An 11728-nucleotide genomic window follows, 5' to 3' on the forward strand; every position below is an offset into this window, starting at 1 on the left:
TTTGGAGTTTATTCTTTTAACTAGGGGCAGCAGGTCATTCACTGGAGAAGAAAAATGTGTTCTCAGATCCTCCTTTTGATTAAGTAATATGCAAAAGCACAATAACTTAATCTCTATTTGATTTGAACATCTTTGCACCATTTCTGGTTTTCTTGCATTAAGGAGTAAAGGAAAGGAGGCTTCTTACATTCATCTTATTTTTAAAAATATATAACATAGCAAGAAGAAAACAAGTAATTTAAGGATGTCAAGGGGAAGCTACATTCTTCAGGACCACTATATTCTACAAAGTATGGGTAACTGCAGATTAACCATAAATGATATCATGGTCATATATTATCCTGTGCAAAACTTGATGCCTTGTTAATAGCAATAGCATGATGCTAATGCCATTAAAAGCACTGTCAATACAAACATGCTGTATATGTTAGGTTTACCAATGCAATCTGAATCTTCACTGGATTTGAAGTTTTCCATGAAGTTGTTTTAATTACTTGTTTATATACGGAATTGTTTTCATTGTTTTTATATATGGAATTGTACTTAAAGGTTTTCAGTGTTGATGTTATGATTGTTAATCGCTCTGAGATGTTTTGAAGGAAGCAATTAATAAATGAAATTAAATGAATGAATAAATAAATAAATCATTTTCACTATAGTCCTTGGCTGCATCATTTCAATCTGCAGCTGCGGGCTTACACAACCAAATGCTCAGAATAACAATAAATCCCTCTTCATAGAAAAGCAGACAACAGGGACAAGAGTTCTAGCCTACCCTTCAATGTGGTGTTTTTCAATGTGGAAAGAACATTTTTCTATGGAACGGCATTCAAGCATGTCACACAACTTTACCATTTCAGTGAAAAGCAGGCCACAGACATTCAATGAACAAAAAATGGAGGCAAAATGACCTTGAGGTGGGGAGTAGTCATCTGAATCAGTGTCACTCTCACTACTATCTTCCACCAAAAAGCTCGGGTAATTCCAGGACATGCTCAGGATGCCATCAGATTCATGAAGGAGAACATGTGCCAGCATTCGGCCATGGCAATCCATGACAATAACCTGACCATCAGCAGTGCCAAAGAGGACCTGGCAAAATAAGAAAGCATCATAGTTAACAAGATTGCAAATGCGATTAAAAATAAAAACAGGCTGAAGAAGACAGTTCTCTATTATCATATTTCAAGTAATCTGAAATGCTAAACTGCCCACATCCACAGTGAATACAAGACAAAGCAAACACCTATTAAAAATATATATCCTTATCAACCAGGAATAAGTGGAGTTCCTGATTCCAAAAATCCATAATCCCCATTAAATTCTCTTTTAGGATTATGGGCAATACTGGGTACCATGTCATAACTACTACTCTTCCACAAACAACATCTTCTAAAGCCATCATGACTGAAGCCCTCAACTTCTTCATCCCTGCCTTTTCTCCTTCTCTTTCCCACAAACTTGCTTCTTTCTCCATTTCACTGATTCCCATCAGGCACATTTCTCCTTTCCAATTCTACATCCCCACCTGTCCTGTGGTCATCCTATAGCTAACCCCACCCCACCCCCACCCTATACTAGTTATAAAATATTGACTTTCAGTTTACAGTTTACAGAAAAACCTTCCTTAAATATATCAGCATAAACCCAACTGGTTTTATAGAAAATAGGTCCTTGAAATCAAATATTTAAAGAACATGAGACATCATCAAAACAATTAAAAAGAAAGAACACCAACAGTATTGTCCTTGATGCAGACAAAGCGTACAATATGCTAGAGTGGGCTTATCTAATAGAATATTTAAACTGATTTGGCTTTGAAAAAAATTTAGATATTATTGCCTCTTGTTGGCATCACTGTTCATTATCTCAGTTTAATTTTAGCAGATGTAATTAGGCAACATGAACAAATCAAAGTATCAAGATTTGTTAATGTAGAGCATAAAACCAGCCTATTTGCAGATAACATAGCAGTTTTTTAATGAAATTTGTTAATTTATTAGCATACAAAAATATGGATAAATTATCAGATTTAGTATAAATTATAGTAATATTGAAATCCTGCATTTCTTTTTTAAGAAAAGTGAATGGTTGGGGAAGATTAACTGGAAGAAGGAGGAAATTCAGTATTTAGTGATAAATATTCATATAGAATATAGCAACAACTTTATACCTCGAATAAAATCAATGTAGGAATATGTTTAAAATTTCTAAAACTTGAAAATGTCCCCACACTGGGGAGCATAAATGATGGAAAAATGATACAACACTGCTACAATTATTTTAACTGTCATCCAGGAGCAATTTACAGATGGTTGTGAAGTACAAGCATGATGGGATGCTAGACCAATGAGTAGTCAACCATCGAAGACCAATGTGGATGCCTATCCCTGGAGCAAAATTGGCAAAAAACAACGTGACTCAATCAGGTGGAACTGGAGCATTATAGCACAGGTGGAAAAACAATGTGTTACAAGCCTGACAGCAACAAATAAAGGAAAGTTTCCACCTAAATACAGAATGGAGGAGGCAAGGCTTTTGTGTTGTTTAAAATAGCAGTTAGCAAACAGCCAAGGTACATCATCTAAGATAAGGCTGACTGTAACCTACAGATATCTTCCCCTTGGGCATGTTTTGTTCCCTGATGTATTGAACAAGCTCTGGCTTGCACATTTTGGCAGGTTATAGAAGACATACAACATAATCCAGGAAAGGGCAAATGCATTAAGAGCATCATGCCTGGAAAACTAAACTCTGCCCTACAATCATAGTCACGCGTACTTCCATTTCAGTTCCAGTCCACTAATGTTAAAGGGCCCCCTTTCACATGAACATTTTTAGGATTCGTTTATGGAGTACGGTTGATTGGGAATCTGAATATATTCAAGAGGCTTGCTCATTCTGTTTAAGGAAATGAAGAGCACTGACTAATCTCCCATTACATTATGTTCAATCATTACTGCAACAAAAAGCTAAATCCAACCACTGCTGAGAAATCATGGAGGATTCTTTTAAAAAGGTGTCAGTGTGGAAAACTGCTAACTAGCAGGATCCAAGAATTATCAGTATAGAATTGCTGGTATGGTTAGTGTGACACCGATGTTTTCTATTTTAGGAGCTTACTAGTTTTGCCTGGTTTGTTTTAATTATATGTTTTAAATGAGCTTGGAAGGTTATTTGGATCTTGCCATGTTATGTTGACTGATGCTTTAAGGAAGCTTATGGATTAAAAGATGGGATTGCGCAATCCTATGCAAACTTAGATGCACGTAAGTCCCACTGAACACAGTACAACTAACTCCAGAGTAAGAACACGTAGGATTGCACTGTAAGTCAATCAACTTTTAAGAAAACAAGAAATAAATGAAGTTCTTAGGTTGCAGCCATTCTGACAGGAACATTTCAAGATCTATATCTTTGTCTCTGCTTAGTCATTCAACACTACAAGGCCATTGACAAAAGAATGCTGTCCTTGGTCAGTGATCCAAATGGCAGCTATATTGTGTAAGCTGCCTACCTCTTCAGTGTTTTGCCTGTTAAAAGATGAGGCCTTGACTGATTGGAGGTTTTTAATAATTTGCAGACAGCTGTGCCTTCTAGATCAGCTGTGCCTTATCTTCCCTGCCTGCCTTCCCCCAGCCAGAGGCATAATTGTTAGAGATGGTGGAGAAAATCCATGGATGAAGAATACTTGCTCACAATCAAACTCCACTTGGAAAAGGCACTCCTTGGAAAGGAGACAGTACGTGAAAGCCACATCTGTTTTGTCAGAGGTACAATGGCAAAAGGATTAAAGGGAATCTCTGTTTGCTTCTGTTCACCCATTTGGCCATTTATTAGTATAGTCAGACCAGAAAATGACTCTACAGTCTTCACAACCGTCTCATATTCAGTCCTTTCACTATCCAAGGTACAGAAACTATGAACTGATTAAAGCCCAAAGCACGCCTTTAAATCAAAGCAGCAGGTCCAGGCTTAGGTCCCAGGGGGATGTACCTCAAATCAAGAGTGTGAGTTCTCCAGCTTTAGAGTCCCTGAACATTCAATATTGGAAAGGGATTTTTGTTCTTGCAGACTACTACCAGCTATGACTTGAGAGCAGCTGGGGCAGGAGATGAGCTACATAAACTTTTTCAAGGCAATTTTAAAAACAAAAAAAACCAGCCAGATTTTCATATTGAAAATGCTCTTTCCAGGTTTAAATGGTTGCAGATCCTTTATGCACCAAAAGTCTTACAGCTTTTCATCAGTACTATAATCTCAAATTCTTGGGAGAGTGTGAGAGACACTCAGAACCTACTGGCTGGATTGTATATTTTAAAAAAAGGCTTTCCTCCTCTTTAGGAGAGTGTCTATTAATCCTGATTAATAAGTGACTTAATTACTTTGTTTGACTGTTATATGTAAATCCACTATCACCCCCATGGTATCTATATAGGACACAGAATGCACTATACTGATCTGACAAGAACCACTGAACTCATCAGTTACTGGTTCCCTATTTAAAAGAAAGTTTTATGCTTTACTTCAAAGCAATCCCAGAAAAACATCTTTGGCTGATGACAAGAGTAAGCACTGCCAAGGCAGCAGTGATTTTCTTGACTCAGAGTCCAATCCTATGCATGTCCCACTGAGTTCAATGGACTGCAATCTTTTTACACAGGATCTATTAACCATTTCACAGAAACTCATAAAACAGGTGACTGAGCAAGAAGCTAAGCAGTGTTGTCTGTTTCCATAATTTATAACTATATAAAAGCAGGCAGGTCTCACTAAAATGTAAGCCTTCTATATATAGAAAGAAAGCCACGTTTTCAGTCCAAAAAGAGCAGCAATGGAATATAAAACATTCATAAAGCTCTTAGCATGAGCAACCAGAGGTCATTAATTTTAAATGCCAAGACTAACAAGAAAACCTGAAGTAATTCTAAAAATAGCCCAAAATATTATATGCTGGAATGTTTTGTTTATACAACAAGAGAATCAAGATGATATGAGCTTGAGTATTCTTCCCTTGTTATATTTGAACTCCCTGAATTGCACTGTTATTGGTTATACTGCTCTATTTTACACTGGCAATTTAGTCATTGACTCCATTCCATGCAACATTAAATGTACTGCCTAATTAATTAAAAGCTTTCTGCTTGCTATTTTGTGTGGTCCTAAGAATCAGAAATGTAATAAACATAGGGGACTGAAGAATGCTTTTGGAGTTACAGCTTGCAAAACATGGTGTTCATATTTCTTGGCATTTTCAGAGAACAACATTGAAAATAGGTCTAAGCCGCCGTATGGCTCCTGGGGGGATAATGGCTTCCAGGTAGCAAGCTGTTCTTCTAATGTTGTTGCTTGATAGCTGAACCCTGGCCTAGATATTTTAAGGGCTCTGGCCGAAGAAGGCTCATGCTGAGGAAGTATCTCGGAAAATCAGAGGGCATTTCCACCTTCCCCATATCGATTAACAAAGAGCATGATGGAATCATATAATGTTAACCATGTGGTGTTAGGAACTGTGGATTTGGCATCCCAAGAGAATTTTGTGTGAAAAGTCTAGGTGAGCAGTTTCTGCGCAAGGTTTGATTAGGCCCTTGCTATGGCCACATGCCGCCTTTGTATATCAAATCTCACCTCATCCCACTCTCTTAACAGAATATAGCATATTCTGACTAAAATAATAATTTTAAAAATCGCCTGCCTTCAGCTGCGGCTTCATCTGACCAAGCAGCAGCTGCACTGCCTTCATTTCTGTGGCTCAGTCTTGCAATCAACCTCCAAGACACATGCGGTGTGGCGTCGTCAGCAGAACAAGTAAACACAGCCTTACTAAAAAAGTATTTTGCTTTGTGACAGGATTTCAAATGCTATCAGCTTTTCCCTGATTTTTTATTTTAGACAGCAGAAGCTGCGGCGAGCTCTCCGTAAGCAAAACAGAAGTGAAAATGAGAGAGAGCAGAGAAGCAAGCCTGTTTCAGTCAGGAAAGTTGATACTAAAAACTGAACAGCAACTGCAGGTTAGCAATTAAAACAATACAACTGGGAGCCAGAAGATCTGTGTTCTGAACCCAGCCTTTTCATTTAATTGTGGTCACTGAAGTCAATGAGAACTTTCTTATCAGCTCCAATGAGATTTGCATTGGTTCGTCCCAGGGAGATTTTTTAAGCAAAGCAAGCAATTTCTCTTTCTCTTTTCCCTCAACATCAAAATGAGCAGCTGAGAAGGTGCACCTTAGCAAGAGTGGCATGAAGATAATTAATTCCCTCTTCAAAGTGATACGAGACCCACAGAGAGAGCTAAATGTTAAGTGTTAGTATAATATTTCATTAACACTTCATTATGGAATTCTGCATTTGGTTTAGATTGACTGGTTTCTAAATTAGAACACCCTGAACTGGGTTTGAGATTAGGAGTCCACAAATGTATTTGCTAGCTCACCTGGGGTGAGCATGTCTTTTAAGGCATGGTCTGATAGGCACAAAGCAAGAGATGAGCGAGGCTCATTTCTGACCCCAAGGTGAGCTTCCCTCCCTGAATCTGTGCTGAGAATGTGTTAACCCTTTTCCTGCCTGCCTATTCTATCCTCAGACACCTTCTTTCCCCCAGTAGAGGAAGGTAGGATGCTGCAGCAACTGCCAAGCTCAGGACTGTATTGGGCTGGCTGCATTTAAAAACAATGCTACTGCTCATCAAATATGTCTACTAATGAAGGTGCTCTCAAGCAGTTTTCAAGCATTTCAATACTCAATATACATATGATTGGAGGAGGGTATATGTAGCCATGTGATGTGAATTACCACTGAACACTTGTGTAGCTTGACATCAGCTACAAGAGTGTGTCAGTCATACAGCTAAATTAATCTACCATCTTCTTGTCCTGTGTGCAGCAGGAAGGTGCTTACCAATTAATGCATAGTCAACTCTGACATACACACAGTGTGACAATTTTTGTTTTCAAAGCAACCTTACCTGTAGATCATCAGGAGTCCATATGCCACAGGTGATCTGACTCTCCAGGTTAATTTCTGAAGACCAATGTCTCTGTCCACTGACTGATCCAACTAGCACAAACCCATCTCTATAGGAGATCAGTGCTTGTGTTCCATCATGGCTCCACGTAAAGTCACTCACCTTAAAACACACACAGACAAGAAGAGGCTACAACATTATTCTGACAATGCAGCCCATATGTAAAAGAAACAGTGCCCTATAGAAGCAAATGAGACTAGAATCAATTGGTACCAATATGTTTAGCAGGTTACGGTTAAGTGGCTTGTGTGCCCCCACTTTTTTTCTTTTAAGAGAAGTTAACACAAGTTTGGCCAACAAGCAGAGAACATTAATGCCAAAACATCTGCTGCATCCACCATCTTGCATTTCAGATTTTCAAACCATGCTATAAAAAAAGTTTTTTAAAAAATAAAACGAAGTTCAATCCAGACAAGGGTGGTATCCAGCTATAAACAGTTCTGCTGGTGCAACTGGGTTCATGTTGTACATAGGAGAGGGGAAGCATCCCACCACAACCCCTACCTTGTGTAACGTAGTTTGCAGAAGAGTTCTGAATAATTCAGAATAACTCTATCTTGTGACGTTTTTGTCAGTCCTAATAAAAGTATTGCCCAACTATGGATTTTGGAGTTCAATTAAAATGCTGCTCTAACAATTGCTCTTTCCACAATTTACTCTTTCCACACGGAGTGAGAACTTTAGTGGTCTTTCTTTAAAATGAAAAAAGGAGGGAGGGGATACTAACCTGTGCCCCACGGTCATTCACAAGTTCCACAGACCATCTGCCTTCATACTGAATCCAAACAAATATTCCACCGTCTGCATCACAAGTTGCAAGCTTCTGGAATGGTTCGTTCCATCTTACCAGTACCACCTAAGAAGATTCCAGAAAACAGAACTTTTCCCCAAGAGTCTATACAAGGTTCCAACATGCAGCTCACTTGAAATTTCATTATCTGATATAGCAAAAATATATTGCCGTGCTTAAATTATAAATTAAGGCTACAAAAATTTGAAATGTTCAGCCGATGAGACTTCTCTTTAAGAACAGCAGGATGTGTTTCACTGCTGCCATAAAAGCAACGGAGAATCTTCATGGGCACACTTTACTGAAACCAAGGACTTTTAAGTCCAGCTCTCTCCAATGTTTTCAAATGGAAACAAATCAAGTTCCTAAAGGGTTGTCAGCTTTCTCTAGGTTGTAAAACGCAGATGTGCTCTCTGAGATCTGCACATACTCATTGACCTGGCTGAACAACACACACATGAAACCTCTCTCTGACAGACTGCAGACTTTGGTGGGAGTGGAAGGTTCTTGTGCAACAAGTTTGTGGAGATCTAGAGAGATGTGCTTGGAGTAATGGGCCTTTCCAGAGATCAAAGCTGTTTGATGTAAAAGCTTGAACAGGGCCCAACAACATGGCACCTCCTCTTCTCCCTCAGAAAGTCTAGCAGTCCAAAATGGTGTCATTCCACTTTCACGTTCCTCTACTCCACTTCACTAGTGGGTACTCATAGGGGCAGGGAAACTTTCAGTGCAATGACATAATGTCACTAGTTTGGGATTACAGTACCAGGTGAAAGGAGAAGGAAAATGAAAGTAGCAGCCGCACAACTCTTGTGATGTCTAGTATCAGCCATGGCCCTACTGCACTGTAGCTACCAGCCATCAGATGGACCCTGCTTCTAGCTGCAGAGGAATCTGTTTGGCTTATCATAGCTAATAACCACTGACAGATCTATGCAATCGATTAATATTTTATTATATAAAAATAGCCACACTAGTGTCAGTTACCATACATACCAGAAGCACATTTCAAAAGTCAATTATGGAGTATAGGAAGAATTTATTTTTGTTGGCCCTGAAACTACCCCCAATCAACTTTGTTGGGTTGCTCTAAATCTTTAGTAGTGTGTGAAGAAGTGCTAGAGAAGGGGACAGCCAAAAATGTCTACCAGTTGACCTGGTTATAGTCAGCCACTTCATAAACTAGTGACTGATATAGGAGAACCCAACCATACAATAATGGTGAGGAACATAATCTGCCCTGTCTTTAAGATGCTATAAGACTCTTAAATTATGTTATGTTGTTTTAAATTCATATGCACTGAAGGCTTAAGATAGTATCTGCTCAGTATTTACAATGCACTCATGAATCAACGCATCGTTTCCAGAAAGCATGACAATGCTCCCAACAAAATATCATGACAGCTATTTGGATTGTTATGGATTTAGATTGTTGGGTGAACGTTTCACCTTGTTTTATGCACCAGGATCTTTGTTGTAACCCAGGGATGACTAAGAAGGCATGTCCTGATGCAGTGTCAGTTTCACTCTGCAGATTTTAAGTGAATTCTGCCTGCTAGCTAACAAGGGCATCCCACCATATAGCTAGCAATGTTACACAATTTTGTCAGGAAGGGAGAGATGCACTGTCTCATGTGCTGCCTCTGTTTACAGAAGTAAGGAAACGATTGCAATATTGTTGCTATGAACTGTTCTGCAGTTGGGCGGAAAAGCTGCCAGAACAACTCCATCCCACATATGCATAATAAGCTCAAATTATGCATTTCCATGTATAACAGCTCTTCTCTCTCCCCACCCCCCAACACCACACCATGCCTTTCACTGTTTCCTACAGGCAGGCAAATACTACCAACACCCCAAAGTAACTGCCTCCTCGATCCCTGGGGTGAAATGAAGCCACACCATGACAGCACATACCCATGACATCCACAACAGTATCAAGGAGGAGGTGAAGAAAACATCTTGTTTACTACCTACAAAAAGCACAGCATGAACTTGATTTCTCTCTCTCTCGAATAAAACTCAATGCCTGCACAATTCCTACTTGCTAACTATGGTTGTGGGTGGCTGGGCATTTTGAAAAATAGAGCCTTTTAATACCTGATAAAAGAGAAAGTAATGGGACATTTGACAAATACAATAAAGAAAACTGCAGGGAGGAAATAATGCAGAAATTATAAGATACTCACTCAACTCATGTTACAATCCTTATCTGATACCAAAAGAAGCCAATACATTCAACCCAAGGATGTCATAACATAGCTGCTCCATAAAGGCCGATTCTTGTAATATTTGCTTATTTTTCAGGCCGCATGTAATTGCCACCTGCTGAAAAGCATCAGAATCTAGACTCTAAAATGCCAAGTCTTGCCAGTTCTAAACTGGATTGTTACAGATACCTGGTGCCTTTTCCCTGCGTCCTTTCTTGGTAATGAAGTATGAAATCAGTGGCAGACCTCAGGATCTCAAGGATTTCAGGGATGACCTGACCGTTGCCAAAATTCAGTGAGCCCCTTCCCCAGCCTCTCACCTTCCATTCTACACCATATTCATGGTGCCCCCGGGGCTCTGCAATGTAATTCCAACTCTGATGGAATCGAGCGACATGACAGCAGAGGAAATCTATTAGAATGATCTATCTGTAGTGTCTAAAGGCTGCATTGTATCAAAGAAGGGCAAGTCTGATTCACACATAGATCTAGCGTGCATGTTCCATGTGCGGTGGAGCCCAGCAGTGGAGCCTCCCTCCCCCCCACTTTGGACACAACACTTTATGTAACCAAGGGCCTGCGTGCATAAATTTGCATGCAAGCTTGTAGTTAACCCACTGCTTTTAAAAATAAAACAAACAGGTATCAGGATATTGCATGGGCAGAGCATACTTCCTTACGAAAGCGCCCATGTAGGCTCCAGTTCATACAAGATATTCCACATGCAACGTACAGGCTGAAGCCATTTAACTTCTACGTCAGCCACTTTTCCTCTAAAGTTGTAAGAGCCTCTTACAAGCCCTTTCAACAAAGCAGGTTCCTCAGCATACAGCACACCAGCAAAGCCATTACTGATTATTTGATCACCCATCCATCATCAAGCATCACTGCAGGACCACAAAACTGAAAGGAGGGTAAGCCCCAGCCCAGAAGGAAAGTGGAGTAATTCAATAATAGATTTATTATTATTATTATTATTATTATTATTATTATTATTATTATTATTTCATTATCCCTTTTGTGGTGAAGGGGTGGAAGTGGTAGATGTATTACTGAAAAAGACATGTGCTTAGGCTGAGTCAACGTCAATCTGTGTCAGCCAAATAACTACAGGACAACAGATGGCTAAAATGGGTGTTTTTCAGAACGCCCCCACAAAATTAGCATAAAGTACTGTCCCATAGCGGTGGAGAATTGAGCAGCATCCAAAAATCAACATAGATTTTCTACAAAACACTCTTCATACAGACATAAATTCTGTTCACTTGCCATCATCTGCTCTACTCAGTTCCAACTGAATGGTCCAATGGATGGGATTATTGACTCCCCCTCTCCCAAATTCTAAAGAGAGATTTAATTGAGATGTACAATGACACATGTCCAATGCTATTGCCTATTGCAGCCTCTTTCTCTTCTCTTAATTCAAGTCCGGGAGGTCTTTGCCGAGATTGCTTGTTTATTTCATCCTTCTCATAATTAATTGCTATTCTTTCTTTAGAATTTAGTATTAGTTGCAGACACTTTCTGAAGCAGATTCCAGTTTAAATGTTCTTAATAATTCTCCATCTTTGACTATATGGACTAATTTGCATAGCCCATCTTAAACATGGATGATTGATTGATTGATTGATTGATGCTAAAATAAGCTTATAAGTGGTTTATATGCATATAAACCAATGACATCAACATTAAAACATTAAACTC

At 39.2% G+C, this 11728-nt stretch overlaps 1 protein-coding gene across 5 annotated transcripts in view; it reads right to left on the reverse strand.

Annotated features, from left to right (window-relative positions):
* The window catches only part of TULP4 (TUB like protein 4), a 103316-nt gene that overhangs the window by 22207 nt on the left and 69381 nt on the right, over positions 1 to 11728 (reverse strand). For all 5 annotated transcript variants that reach the window (XR_013837662.1, XM_079971856.1, XM_079971857.1 and 2 more), the window contains exons 3-5: positions 7752 to 7880; positions 6965 to 7126; positions 912 to 1092 (exon numbers count right to left, since the gene is read on the reverse strand). Coding sequence is in view for 4 of the 5 variants with exons in the window: in XM_079971856.1 (XP_079827982.1) it covers positions 912 to 1092; positions 6965 to 7126; positions 7752 to 7880 (472 nt within the window). In the remaining variant the exon portion in view is untranslated. The remainder of the gene's footprint in view (positions 1 to 911; positions 1093 to 6964; positions 7127 to 7751; positions 7881 to 11728) is intronic.

This window comes from Podarcis cretensis (genome assembly GCF_951804945.1).
Source record: "Podarcis cretensis genome assembly, chromosome: 3".
NCBI classification, from domain to species: domain Eukaryota; kingdom Metazoa; phylum Chordata; class Lepidosauria; order Squamata; family Lacertidae; genus Podarcis; species Podarcis cretensis.